Source organism: Rana temporaria, chromosome 5 (genome assembly GCF_905171775.1).
Source record: "Rana temporaria chromosome 5, aRanTem1.1, whole genome shotgun sequence".
In the NCBI taxonomy this organism is placed as follows: Eukaryota; Metazoa; Chordata; class Amphibia; order Anura; family Ranidae; genus Rana; species Rana temporaria.
In genome coordinates this window covers 14,611,175-14,626,848 of record NC_053493.1, presented here as the reverse complement: position 1 = coordinate 14,626,848, position 15,674 = coordinate 14,611,175, and the positions used below count along the sequence as shown (strand labels likewise).

General features: G+C 49.2%; 1 protein-coding gene across 1 annotated transcript in view; it reads left to right on the top strand.

The window, feature by feature from the left end:
* Positions 1-15,436, top strand: part of LOC120941037 (protein kinase C delta type-like) — a 29,543-nt gene extending 14,107 nt beyond the window's left edge. Inside the window, exons 5-8 of the mRNA XM_040354278.1 lie at positions 1,687-1,825; positions 10,582-10,770; positions 13,892-14,020; positions 15,275-15,436. Of these exons, the coding sequence (XP_040210212.1) occupies positions 1,687-1,825; positions 10,582-10,770; positions 13,892-14,020; positions 15,275-15,436 (619 nt within the window). The remainder of the gene's footprint in view (positions 1-1,686; positions 1,826-10,581; positions 10,771-13,891; positions 14,021-15,274) is intronic.
* The last annotated feature ends 238 nt before the right edge of the window (positions 15,437-15,674 follow it).

Sequence of the window (15,674 nt, the reverse complement as noted above, 5' to 3'; positions counted from 1 at the left end):
AACTATATTCAGTCATTTTACAATCTGTCCCTTCCCCCCTTTCCTATCACTGCCTAATTATCTTAATGGTTACTATACCCTATTGGTGGAAAGGACAAAGGTGAGTGCACACTCACCCGTTCATCCTCCGCCGTCGAAAACATTGCAAAAATGGGACACGTTTTTGCATTGAAGTCAATGGGACGTGACATTGCATGGAAGTCAACAGGGGGTGGTTTTGCATTAAAGTCAATGGGACACGTTTTTGCATTGAAGTCAATGGGATCAGGAATGGTGCAAGTATTTTTGACACCCTAGGCAAAACCTAATTTTACCACCCCCCTTGGCTCCACCCCCTTTACCATGCCCATGTATACCTCATCTTTTTAACCACTTAAGACCCGGACCAAAATGCAGCTAAAGGACCAGGCCCCTTTTTTGCAAATCGGGACTGCGTCGCTTTAACTGACAATTGCGCGGTCGTGCGACGTGGCTCCCAAACAAAATTGGCGTCCTTTTTTTCCCACAAATAGAGCTTTCTTTCGGTGGTATTTGATCACCTCTGCGTTTTTTACGCTATAAACAAAAATAGAGCGACAATTTTGAAAAAAATTCAATATTTTTTACTTTTTGCTGTAATAAATATCCCCCAAAAATATATAAAAAAACATTTTTTTCCGTAGTTTAGGCCGATACGTATTCTTCTACCTATTTTTGGTAAAAAAAAATGCAATAAACGTTTATCGGTTGGTTTGCGTAAAATTTACAGCGTTTACAAAAATAGGGAATCGTTTTATTGCATTTTTATATATTTTTTTTTTTTTACTACTAATGGCGGCGATCAGCGATTTTTTTCATGACTGCGACATTATGGCGGACACATCGGACAATTTTGACACATTTTTGGGACAATTGTCATTTTCACATCAAAAAATGCATTTAAAATGCATTGTTTACTGTGGAAATGACAGTTGCAGTTTGGGAGTTAACCACAAGGGGGCGCTGAAGGAGTTATGTGTCACCTAATGTGTATTTATAACTGTAGGGGGGTGTGGCTGTAGGTGTGACGTCATTGATTGTGGATCCCTATAAAAGAGATCACACGATCAATGACACCGCCACAGTGAAGAACGGGGAAGCCGTGTTCACACACTCCTCTCCCCGTTCTTCAGCTCCGGGGACCGATCGCGGGACTCCAGCGGCGATCGGGTCCAGCGGTCCCGGTCACGGAGCTTTGGACCGGGTCCCACGGCTGGGCTTAAAGAGGGCTCATGCCTCTGCAGAAGCAGATGCATGATGGGACTTGTAGTTTTGCAACAGCTGGAGGTCCGCTAATTGCATATCCCTGCTGTATTGTGTCTAATATATGTATTTCCTGAGCCCGTCGGCTCCCTCTAGTGGCCATCATGCAGTATTTTTATGATTGAAGTATTTCAGGAAGATTCTGCATTATGGCCACAATGTGGAGCTGTCCTTCACAGGAAATAAACACACTAAACATGCGCCTTCCTTTCTAAACGATCGTTCAGCGGTAGGCTTATGTAGGGCAATCATTTCATGACAGATACGATTGTTTCCTGGTTCATATCTTTGGGCAGTGCTAGGAAAGGGAGCTTTGTGAATGTCGATCCCTCAATGGACCAGTAATACCAGGATATATGGGGCGATAATAATCTGAATTTTTCTTTTTTTTGTTTCTTTTCACAGGGATATAAAGCCTGATAACATTTTCATCGATGGAAGTGGACATGTGAGGATCGGGGACTTCGGCTTATCAGCAACCAACATGTTCGGATCGGAGACCGTGACAGGAGCAGTCGGAACGCCGATTTACTGGGCCCCAGAGGTAAGTAGAAAGCTTTGCGCTGGTCTTCTTAATGTGAATCTCTCGAGATTTTTTTACATTTGTGTAGATTTGTTTTTTCTTCTATTTTATTGCTCTGTGAAACTGGAGCGTGTGTAATGGCTAGTTTGTGTTCACTACACATAGAAGTAGGATGGTTCTAAATCAGTGGTCTCCAAACTGTGGGTGGGCCAGATATGGCCCTTTGTCTGGCTTTATCCAGTCCTCAGGGGACTATTTCTGTCATTATTCCTTCTACTGACACCAACATTGGGGCATATTTCTTTCCACTGACACCAACAATGGGGCATTCTTCCTTCCACTGATATAAACTTTGGAACACTATTCCTTCCATTGACACCAATGAAGGGACACTATTCCTCCCAGTAATACCAATGATGGGACACTATTCCTCCCACTGATACCAATGATGGGGCACTATTCCTCCCACTGACACCAATGATGGGACACTATTCCTCCCACTGACACCAATGATGGGTCACTATTCCTCCCACTGACACCAATGAAGGGAAACTTTTCCTCCCATTGACACCAATGATGGGACACTATTCCTCCCACTGATACCAATGATGGGGAACTATTCTTCCCACTAATACACTATTCCTCCCACTGACACCAATGATGGGACACTATTCCTCCCACTGACACCAATGATGGGGCACTATTGCTCCCACTGACACCAATGAAGGGAAACTTTTCCTCCCACTGATACCAATGACGGGACACTATTCCTCCCACTGACACCAATGATGGGAAACTTTTCCTCCCATTGACACCAATGATGGGACACTATTCCTCCCACTGATACCAATGATGGGGAACTATTCTTCCCACTAATACACTATTCCTCCCACTGACACCAATGATGGGGCACTATTGCTCCCACTGACACCAATGAAGGGAAACTTTTCCTCCCACTGATACCAATGACGGGACACTATTCCTCCCACTGACACCAATGATGGGAAACTTTTCCTCCCATTGACACCAATGATGGGACACTATTCCTCCCACTGATACCAATGATGGGGAACTATTCTTCCCACTAATACACTATTCCTCTCACTAATACCAATGATGGGACACTATTCCTCCCACTGACACCAATGATGGGACACTATTCCTCCCACTGACACCAATGATGGGACACTATTCCTCCCACTGATACCAATGATGGGACACTATTCCTCCCACTGATACCAATGATGGGACACTATTCCTTCCACTGATACCAACGATGAAACACTATTCCTCCCACTGACACCAATGATGGGACACTATTCCTCCCACTGACACCAATGATGGGACACTATTCCTCCCACTGACACCAACGATGGGACACTATTCCTCCCACTGACACCAATGGTGGGACACTATTCCTCCCAGTAATACCAATGATAGGGCACTATTCCTCCCACTGATACCAATGATGGGGCACTATTCCTCCCACTGATACCAATGATGGGGCACTGTTCCTCCCACTGATATCAATGATGGGACACTATTCCTCCCAGTAATACCAATGATGGGACACTATTCCTCTCACTAATACCAATGATGGGACACTATTCCTCCCACTGACACCAATGATGGGGCACTATTCCTCCCACTGACACCAATGATGGGGCACTATTCCTCCCACTGACACCAATGATGGGACACTATTCCTCCCACTGACACCAATGATGGGGCACTATTGCTCCCACTGACACCAATGAAGGGAAACTTTTCCTCCCACTGATACCAATGACGGGACACTATTCCTCCCACTGACACCAATGATGGGAAACTTTTCCTCCCATTGACACCAATGATGGGACACTATTCCTCCCACTGATACCAATGATGGGGAACTATTCTTCCCACTAATACACTATTCCTCTCACTAATACCAATGATGGGACACTATTCCTCCCACTGACACCAATGATGGGACACTATTCCTCCCACTGACACCAATGATGGGACACTATTCCTCCCACTGATACCAATGATGGGACACTATTCCTCCCACTGATACCAATGATGGGACACTATTCCTCCCACTGATACCAACGATGGAACACTATTGATCTTTTATTGAAAAGAATCAAGCAACCAATTTTATACAAAAGTAAAAAACAAAACTATAGTACAAAACTTCAAACATAAATCCAAGGAATACACATCCAGGTTCAGAATATATACAATATATACAATATATACACCACTACCAAAACATTACTACAAAACTATTTACACAAAGCAGCAGAGAGGGCCTAAGAGGCACAACCCGTCACCTATGTACGCAGCCATTTATCAAAAATGTATGAAAAATAATAATCTAGGGTGATAAGAGACACACAGCCACACCCGGGAAAGAGACTCCTGGCAGTCAGGGAGGCTTGAAACCCCTCCACGCCTTCAGCCAAGCCCCCTGACCCCGCTTGTCTCTCTCAAGCCCCCGAATCTTCCCCACCTCATGCACAATGTCATACACCACCACCTCAACAGGAAGGATTTTTTGCCGAATGCTGACCTGACACCGTGCGTTCCAGGTGAAATAACGGACCACTAGGCTAACTAAAAAAAGTGTATCCAAACAAAAACCTCCACCGGTACTGAATGCTCCGTACACCCACTCGGCATAACCCAGCCTGGAGAGGAAAGGAACACCGAGCGCCCGCCCCACCTGTTTGTACACTTCTATGTTAAAAGGGCAACGAAGCAGAAAATGGTCCATAGTCTCCTCCTCACCTGCACACTCCTCCCGAGGACAACTACGATCCACCCCACTGCGGAATTTCAAATTGCCCCGAACATAGAGCCTCCCATGGAAGCACAACCAGGCCAGATCCCTAAATTTAGGAGGTATTCTATCCAAATTAATTAGTCTCAACCCCACCCTCAAAACTGGGCCTGGGCAATCCCTTAAGGCCAGTGGGTCATGAAAGACTTCGCTCAAGACTCGACTCATAAGGTCTTTCCTCGGAACCGATCTGAGATCTTCAGCCGACAATCGCCACTGCCGCAGTAACTTCAGGCACGGAGCTACATAGGCTGGTAGCTGACCACGATGACCCCTGCGATTCTTCACTTGGCCACCTTCTTCCCAAAGTCGCAGAAAAGGACTAAACCAAGATCTAAATATGCCTGCCCATCCAGGAGGTTCCACTGCAAGCATACTACCAATGTTAAACTTGAGAAATAGCAGTGAAAAGAAAAGAATTGGGTTGACCATACCTAAGCCACCCTCCCTCCTGGATAGGTAGGTGACATTCCTCTTGATGGGGTTCAGTCTGTTCCCCCACAGCATCTGGAAGAACACACTACTGACCCTAGCATAGAGAGACACTGGCAAGATGCAGACAAAGCTGACATACAAGAAGATCGGAATCAGGTAAGTCTTAATCAGATCAACCCTTTCCCTCATAGATAACTTCCATCTCTTCCAGTTGACCACCTTAGCATTGGCAATTTCCAGTCTGCCTTCCCAGTTTTTGAGGCCATAATCGCCGGGTCCAAATTCAATGCCTAGTATCTTAATTCTTTCCCGGGGCACTGGAAAGGTGTCCGGGAGATCAAACCCCTCACCTTCCTTTCCCATCCAGAAAACTTCGCTCTTTTCCTGATTGATCTTGGAGCCTGATGCTTCAGAATACCGTGATGTCAGAGAGACCACCTCCTCCGCCTCATCCGTCCCAGTGACAATCACCGATACATCGTCCGCATAAGCAACAACCCTCAATGGCGGCTCACCCGGGAGACCCACTGGTACCCCACACAACATGCCGCTCTCTAGCCTCCTGATGAAGGGGTCGATTGCAAACACATAGAGCAGGGGACTCAGGGGACAACCCTGGCGCACCCCGGAGCCAACCTCAAAGGACTGCCCAACCCAACCATTAACAAGAGGGAAGCTTTCTGCCCCCTTATACAAGACTTTCAGCCAATCAACAAAACCACCCGGCAGACCGTACTTACTAAGGAGCAACCACAGGTACTCATGGTTAACACGATCAAAAGCCTTTGCCTGATCCAATGTCAGCAAGTACTTTCCCCAGCCTGCAGCCCTGCACCGCTCCAAGGCCTCCCGGACAGCTAACACCGCTGTGAAGGTGCTCCTACCCTGGACCGAACAGTGCTGATGGCGAGAAAGCAAAGACTCTGCTACTGACGACAGGCGCCAGAAAAATATCTTCGCCAGTATCTTTCTATCGACATTAAGAAGGCTGATGGGGCGCCAATTCTCAATCATCGAAGGATCTTTACCCTTTGACAGAAGAATCACAGCCGAGTGCCTCATGGAAGGGGATAGCACCCCCTCAGCAAGACAACTGTTAAAAACCTCTACCAAATGTGGGGCCAGAATAGACTTAAAGGCTTTGTAGAACTCAGCCGTCAAGCCATCCGGTCCGGGTGACTTTTTGATGGCAAGCTGTTCAATTGCCCTCATCACCTCTTCAACTGTGATCTCCTCTGTCAAATTCATCAATGGAACATCTCCACCATTTAGACCTGGAGTAGAGTCCAAAAAGCTTTCCATCTTGTCACGGTCAAGCTCTTTCCTTCCAAGAAGGTCGGCATAAAAGGACCTCACGACCTCCAGAATCCCTGACCTGGACTTTGTCACGGAACCTGTACTGTCCTTAAGGCCAACGACCGCTTTAACAGCTACACCTTGTTTGCAGTTCTGGTAAGGGTCAGGCGAGTGGTACTTCCCATAGTCCCTCTCCAGAACCAAAGAGGCATGCCGGTCATATTGACACTTCCTGAGAAGGAGTTTCACTTCAGAGATTGCCCCAGGATCTCCTCCTCTCGAGACAAGAATATCCAGCTTCCTCCGCAAACGTTGGTAGGTCATGTATTTATTAAACTGTGTTCTATTGGCTAGGCCCCTGAAGAATCCAGCGATCCTCTTTTTGGTCAGCTCCCACCACTCAGCCTTGCTGCTACAAAAGTCCAGGAGGGTCACCTGTGCCTGAAAGAATTCCTCAAAGGATTGTCTAACATGTTCTTCCTTGAGTAGAGTCGAATTCAATCTCCAGATGCCCTTTCCTCTCTGAGGGGCGTCTGAAGCATTCAGGGCCACAGATAGCATACAGTGATCAGAGAACTCTACTGCCTGCACCACTGGGGGTGAGAAAGCAGAGGCCTCCTTCAAAAAAAACCTGTCTATCCTACTCTGACTATTACCACGATGAAAGGTGAACCCGGTGTCATCCGGGAGGTGCGCAATGTGCACATCCACAAGACCAGCATCCCTAACCATACTATTTAAAAAAACGCTATCATATCCCAGCCTGTCCTTGAAGGCCTTCCTGTCCTTGGGCCTAGTTACTGTATTAAAGTCACCTCCAAAGACCACTTGCCGGGATGTAAAAAGAAATGGCTTGATCCTTGTAAAAAGGCATTTCCTGTCCCACTTTGTGTGCGGCCCATAGATATTAATTAGGCGCAGGTCCTGCCCTCCCACAAGGACGTCTAAGACCATACATCTCCCAATCTCCACCTCAATAACCCGCCGGACAGTTACCATGCCGGTTTTAAACAACACCGCCACACCGCCGTAAGGCTCGGCCGCAAGAGACCAGTAAGATGGACCATACCTCCACTCTCTCTTGGCCATATGAATATCTGCCAAGGAGGTGAGCCTAGTCTCTTGCAAAAATAAAATTTCAGCATCTAATTGGCTGAACAAAAAGAAGGCCATAGAACGAGCTCTCACTGACTTAATGCTGGCGACATTTATTGTCGCCACTTTTAACGGAGGGGGAACCGCCATTTGGGTTATTGGGTGGATTGCTTCTTAGCTCCCCTCTGCTGCTCATCACCAGAAGCCTCCCTCTTTCTTGAGGCCGCCTCCAACTCCATCTCTGAATCAGAGCTCAGCTCTGATGAAGCGCCAGATGACGAAATGTCCCACCTAGCGGACCTACGACGGGTGGAGACAGGCACCAGAGCTTCCCGCCCCCGTTCCGTCCTCACCGCCTGCTTCTTCCGCCGCCCAACCTTCCTTCTCTCTTCCAGGTACTTGAGGTCAGCCTCAGAGATGCCCTCATCCCTTGTTTTTTTCTTTGAAGCGACCTTTTTAGTACCCGCAACCACTCCTGATGGGGGGGGTAAATCCGACTTAGGAGGGATAGACTTCTGGGGGGTAACTGACTCAGGGGGCACAGACTTGGAAGGTTCTGACACAAGAGGAGCGGGTACAGTAGGCTGGGGGGACACAGATACAGATACAGAAGGAGTACTTACAGACACAGAAGGGGTGGTCACAGGAACTGGGGAGGAAACTGGGGAGGGATCCTGAGCAGGACCAGGGGGGTCGGTCACCGCAGCGGAGGATGGTACACCAGGGGCCTCCCCCTCCATCCTGTCCAGCCTTGACATCTCATCCACTACCTCCTTCTCCATATTGTGCCAGGCCTCAGGGCATCTGCTATAAGGGTGGCCAAGTCGCAGGCACAGGTTGCACCTGATCTTCTGGGTGCAGTCCTTGGCCATATGACCCTGACCCCGACACACTGAGCATATCAAGGCCGAACAGGAGGAGCTAAGGTGCCCCCTCTCTCCACAGCGGTGGCACAGCTTCGGCTGACCAGGGTAGAAGACGGTCATCCTATCCCTCCCTATGAAAGCCGAGGAGGGCAGGTGACGGACAACATTTCCATCCCTGGCCAGCCTGACTGTTACCGACCATCCCCCAGTCCAGATGTTACGCTCATCTAATATTTTAACGGGTTTGGTCAAAACTTCCCCGTAGTTCCTCAACCAGACCTCCAGATCCCTGGCAGGGACGCTCTCATTGGTGAGGATGATAGTGATCTTTTTTACTGTTGACTGCTGCGAAATCGCAACTGGGGCCAGACTTTCCCATTCGGGTCTCGACCTGCACCGGGCCTCATATCGTTCCCAGAACAGGTCAAGACCCTCTGGCTTGGTGAAACTGACTGTATAATCCCGCGTCCCTGACACGTGAATAAAAGCGTAGAGATCGTTAACCCCAAAACCCATTTCTAGAATTAAATCCACCACTGCACGCCTTGCAGGGGGGATTGCACCACCTTCCCATTTCAAGATGACAACATTACGTCTTGGGCCCCCAGCAGAAGCCAGAGACCCAAGACCATATCCCGGGGGGCTCGAGGTGGTAGCTCGTAGAGGAAAACCCTGCTTGGGGGCGGAGCTGCCAGGGACAGAGCGTACCACCTGAGCGAAAGTGGGTTTATTGGGGCCAAGACCCCACACTGAAGTCACTTTATCTGCATGAACAGAGTTAGTATTGTCCATGCCACCTGAAATGGGACCATTGTCCATCCCACCTGAAATGGGACCATTGTCCATCCCACCTGAACTGGGATGATTATTATCAGCCACACACACATTCCCATCAGGAACAGTCACTGTTGCAGTACCAGCTGTCGCCTGATGCTGCGCTGTGGAGTCCAGAGCAGCAGTGGGGCAATCAGCTCTGGTCTCAGCATCAGGAGGGTTAATGGGTTCTGCTGGGACTTGCAGTTCCTTCACAGGAATGTCATTTTTTAAACGGATCTCCTGCTGCATTGCAGCCTCAGCAGGTACATTATCACTGCATACAGGACTGGCAGTCTTATTATTAGGCACATTATCAGTCATTGATGGTACATACACAGTCTTATTCACAACATGGGGCTTAGCTGGCTTCACTTTATCAGGTACACCATCTGCAATATCTTCATCATTGAAAACCATCTGATCCCCCCGCACAGGAGACTCCATTACCTGGATCACCCTCAGCATGCCTCCTGAGTCCTGGGAAGGCATTGGGGTGCTTACCTCTCCCTGGGGGGGCAGGGGGTCAGAACTGGGGGTCTCCTCCTCCTCCACCTCCATCTTTGTCACCTTTGCAAACCTCCTTTCGTTGGAGAACTTTTCCTTGAAAGGACCATCCCTTCCTTCCATTATGGCCACGATGGTCTCCTGGTGGTCCACACGGACCTTGGCCAATTGGATCTCTGGATCCATGGATCCGCGTTTCTGGCTATGTAAGCCTTCACGTTGCCTTCTCAGGCGCTTCAGCTCCGCACGTAGCTTGTACAGCTTGTCCCTCTCCCGGTTTAGGACTTTTATCCCGGCCACCACTCGCTCCCGAATGGCCTCCGAGCCTTCATCCACACCAGGGGCAGAGAGATCACCAGCTGAGGCTTGTAGAGGGGCAGACATGCCAGCAGATGGCCCAGGAGATGGCTGAGAGCCTCCAGCAGGGGAGGCCCCGCTGCCCTCCATGGCTTCCCCAGAAAAGGGGCCAGGAGAGCTGGGAGAGATTTCCAGGCAACTCCCTTCTCACACAGCAGCTTCTCACACACCTTCCTCCTCACACACCTGTGCTCCAATGATGGGTGGGGCACTATTCCTCCCACTGACACCAACGATGGGACACTATTCCTCCCACTGACACCAATGATAGGGCACTATTCCTTCCACTGACACCAACGATGGGACACTATTCCTCCCACTGACACCAATGATAGGGCACTATTCCTCCCACTGACACCAATGATGGGACACTATTCCTTCCATTTTCTATTCACACTGGCCACAATCCGGCCCTCCTATTGTCTGAAGGACAATAAACTGGCCCTTTGTTTAGAAAGTTTGGAGACCCCTGCTCTAAATGAATGAAAAGTTACAAATGAAGAATGAAAACTTTTGGTGTGATCTGTATGTTTTGTGTCTGACTTGTCACCCTAATCCTTATCTCTCTTATTTCCTTCCAGGTGATCCGTTCTGAGCCATACGACACGACCGCCGATTACTTCTCGCTGGGGATTTTACTATACGAGACGGTCTTTGGAGTTCATCCTTTCCGCGGAAAATCCAAGGAAGCAACTATAGGAAACATAATCTGCAATAAGCCAAGATTCTGGAGGGGCATCGACCACGATTTGGCAAACTTCCTATGCAGGGTATGTATTGACACCCTCATAGAGGGACAAGGAAAGTGGACCTATAGGCTCTTCTAATCTTTTAAAAAAATTCACTTTGTGCTTTGCGACTCTGAAACAAGTAAAGCCACATTCATTCTAATGACTGTAAAGAAAAACGCACTCCACTATGCATTTTATTAATAGGATGTGAATTGCCAGCAGGGCCAGATCTAGACTGTCTGACCTGGGTGTTTAGTAAGTCAGGGGACATACCATCAACATACGTTAGAGTCCCCCCTTCACATGACAAGGGAGACATCTGTCCCCCCTTTACATATAGTCCTAGCTTCAAATCTTCCCCGTGGATCCTTCCTGTTCTTTGTAACATTGTTACTTTTGTAACTACTTTGTTTCATTCAACTGCAGATCAAAGTGATGAGCTGCAATCTCCCCATCTACATCAGAGTCCCCTCCTCACATCAGGGCTCCCCTACACATTAGAGACCCCCCCTTTCACGTCAGGGTCCCCTCCTCACATCATGGCTCCCCTACTCATTCGAGACTCCCCTTTCACATCAGAGTCCCCTCCTCACATCAGGGCGCCCCTACACATTAGAGACCCCCCCTTTCACATCAGAGTCCCCTCCTCACATCAGGGCTCCCCTACTCATTAGAGACCCCCCCCCTTCACATCAGAGTCCCCTCCTCACATCAGGGCTCCCCTACTCATTAGAGACCCCCCCCCCCTTCACATCAGAGTCCCCTCCTCACATCAGGGCTCCCCTACTCATTAGAGACCCCCCCCCTTCACATCAGAGTCCCCTCCTCACATCAGGGCTCCCCTACTCATTAGAGACCCCCCCTTCACATCAGAGTCCCCTCCTCACATCGGGGGCGCCCCTACACATTAGAGACCCCCCTTTCTTTCACATCAGGGTCCCCTCCTCACATCAGAGCTCCCCTACTCATTAGAACCCCCCCTTTCACATCAGAGTCCCCTCCTCACATCAGAGCTCCCCTACTCATTAGAACCCCCCCTTTCACATCAGGGTCCCCTCCTCACATCAGGTTTCCTCTACTCATTAGAGACCCCCCTTCCTTTCACATCAGGGTCCCCTCCTCACATCAGGTCTCCCCTACTCATTCGAGACCCCCCCTTTCACATCAGAGTCCCCTCCTCACATCGGGGCTCCCCTACACATTAGAGACCCACCCCTTTCACATCAGGGTCCCTTCTTCACATCAGGGTCCCCTCCTCACATCAGGTCTCCCCTACTCATTAGAGACCCCCCCTTTCACATCAGAGTCCCCTCCTCACATCGGGGCTCCCCTACACATTAGAGACCCACCCCTTTCACATCAGGGTCCCTTCTTCACATCAGGGCTCCCCTACACATTAGAGACCCTCCCTTTCACATCAGAGTCCCCTCCTCACATCAGGGCTCCCCTACTCATTAGAGACCCCCCCCCTTCACATCAGAGTCCCCTCCTCACATCAGGGCTCCCCTACTCATTAGAGACCCCCCCTTCACATCAGAGTCCCCTCCTCACATCGGGGGCGCCCCTACACATTAGAGACCCCCCTTTCTTTCACATCAGGGTCCCCTCCTCACATCAGAGCTCCCCTACTCATTAGAACCCCCCCTTTCACATCAGGGTCCCCTCCTCACATCAGGTTTCCTCTACTCATTAGAGACCCCCCTTCCTTTCACATCAGGGTCCCCTCCTCACATCAGGTCTCCCCTACTCATTCGAGACCCCCCCTTTCACATCAGAGTCCCCTCCTCACATCGGGGCTCCCCTACACATTAGAGACCCACCCCTTTCACATCAGGGTCCCTTCTTCACATCAGGGTCCCCTCCTCACATCAGGTCTCCCCTACTCATTAGAGACCCCCCCTTTCACATCAGAGTCCCCTCCTCACATCGGGGCTCCCCTACACATTAGAGACCCACCCCTTTCACATCAGGGTCCCTTCTTCACATCAGGGCTCCCCTACACATTAGAGACCCTCCCTTTCACATCAGAGTCCCCTCCTCACATCAGGGCTCCCCTACACATTAGAGACCCCCCCTTCCTTTCACATCAGGGTCCCTTCTTCACATCAGGGCTCCCCTACACATCAGGACCTCCCATTTCACATCTGAGTCCCTTCCGTCACATCAGGGCTCCCATACACATTAGAGACCACCCCTTCCTTTCACATCAGGATCCCTTCTTCACATCAGGGCTCCCCTACACATTAGAGCCCCCCCTTTAACATCAAGGCTCCCCTACACATTAGAGCCCCCCTTTCATATCAGGGTCCATTCTTCACATCAGGGCTCCCCTACACATTAGAGACCCCCCTTTCACATCAGAGTCCCCTCATCACATTAGGGCTCCCCTGCACATCACAGTCCCCCCCTTTCACATCAGAGTCCTCTCTTCACATCAAGACTCCCCTACACATCAGAACCCCCCTTTCACATCAAGGCTCCCCTACACATCAGAACCCCCCTTTCACATCAGAGTCCTCTCTTCACATCAGGGCTCCCCTACATATTAGAGCCTCCCCTTTCATATCAGAGTCCCCTCTTCATATCAGGGCTCCCCTACACATCAGAGCCCCCCCACCTTCACACCAGGGTCCCATTTTCACATCAAAATCACTATTTTCACATCAGAGTCTTCCCACCACAAGAGACCCCCCCCCCCCCACACACACACAAGCATTCCCTCATTACATCTGAGCCCCCTTTACATTACAGCCCACCCATCACATGAGAGTCCCCCCTTCATACTAGAGTCCCCCCTTACACATTAGAGCCCATTCCATCATATCAAGTCTGCCCTACACATTAGAGTGCTCCCCCATCAGAGCCCTCGGTCCTTCATTCACAAACACTCCTCCCTTGGGGGGTGGACACTGTGCAGCCATGCTGACTCTACATTGTTGAGAATGAGCAGTGCCCCCCTAGCCACTCAGAAAGGTCCTGGGGGGGGGGGTATGAATGAAATCTGGGGGGGCTCAGTTCCCCCTAGCACCCCACTATGTCCGGCCCTGATTGCCAGCTCTGTGTGGAGTGTGATAACCTTAGGTCTTCATTAATTGACTTCTTAGCATTGTTGTGTCATTATAATAATCTGATGTTTTTCTGTTTTCTTTTTTCCCCGCAGCTCCTGTGCAAAGACCAGAATAGGCGAAAAAAGGCCGTGGCCAACATCCGGCAACACCCATTTTTAGATGGCGTAAATTGGGAGGAGGTGGAGGCACTGAAGACACTCCCACCATTTGCAATGCAATCGGTAAGTAGAGATTATAGGTGTTTATAGAGGAAAGATATTATATTTGTGAGACTATCATTGTGAGACCGGGTCATAGACAAATTACGCCCCCCGGTCAGAAGAGAAATACCGGGGATTTGGCTGCAGCAATATGTGGTTCTCGGGCTTACCTGGATGATCGGTAGCCCCGAGAAGTGATCCGGTGGTTGTGACACCTGGTAACAGAGATGAGCGGAGGAAAGATGATTTCCACTAATCTCTATGGCCTAGGAGGACTGGAACGACGTCATGACGTCACTTCTGGTTCCAGTCCAATGTGAACAAGGGGCCGGATTCAGCAACGATTTACGCCGGCGTATCCATAGATACGCCGCGTAAATTAAAAGCTGCGCCGGCGTATCTACTTTCTGTATTCAGAAAGCTAGATACGCCGACATTAGCCTAAGATCCGACTGGCGTAATTCTATTACGCCGTCGTATCTTAGGGTGCATTCTCAAGCTGGCCGCTAGGTGGCGCTTACGTCATTTTTGGCGTAGAGTATGCAAATTACCTAGTTACGCCGATTCACAAACGTACGTGCGCCCGGCTGTAGTTTTTTTACGTCGTTTGTGTAAGGCTTTTTCGGCGTAACGTTGCTTCTGCTATTAGGTGGCGCAGCCAATGTTAAGTATGGACGTCGTTCCCGCCTTGAAATTTGAATTTTTTTTACGTTGTTTGCGTAAGTCGTTCGCGAATAGGGCTGGACGTAATTTACGTTCACGTCGAAAGCAATGATGATTTGCGTCGGAATTTCGAGCATGCGCACAGGGATTCTTTCACGAACGGCGTATGCGCCGTTCGTAAAAAACGTAAAAAACGCTGGGTCATCATAATTTAAATAAAACACGCCCCCCCTTACACATTTGAATTACACGCGCTTACGCCGGCCCCATTTACGCTACGCCGCCGCAACTTACGGAGCAAGTGCTTTGTGAATACTGCACTTGCTCCTGTAAGTTGCGGCGGCGTAGCGTAAATACGACCTCCTCTGTAACTCTAAACTGGTAACCTGTAGAAATTTTGTCTGTGGAGATTTTTAGGTACAGTAGTTTGGTGCCATTCAAAATTTTAAAGCATGGCGTTGGGTATCTATTAATCGGCATAACATCATAATTCATTTTTTACAAATAAAATGGGTTATATATTTTGCTTTTGTTTTTTTTTCATTCATTAAAGTGTATTTTTTTCTCAAAATGTCTCACAATATCTCATTCCTCTCTCTTATTTTTTTTCAGAGCCCCATGAAAATTACAGAATCGGTGATCAAGCTGGAAGACTTAGAAGAACAAATGCCGGATTCAGACATAGACCAGAGATGGTTCAATGGCTTTTCGTTTGTAAGTGACGCATGGAGAGCCATGCAGCAGGCAGGATGCAGCCAAACGCACACCGGGTAGCTTATGGAAAGCTAGCATAAAACACTGCAAGGCATTTCAGAGCCATCATAACCCAATACACCCACTCATCTACCACCAAGAGAGGATGCTACCACCCTGGGTATAGGGTGAGTGTGGCCAGTGGAACTTCCCCCCAAGTTTCATCTGCCCTCACTCCCCCATGCCCAGCATACTGGTAATACCACCTGCCCTCATCTATATGCACTAATATACCACCAAGAGGGTATGCTACCACCCT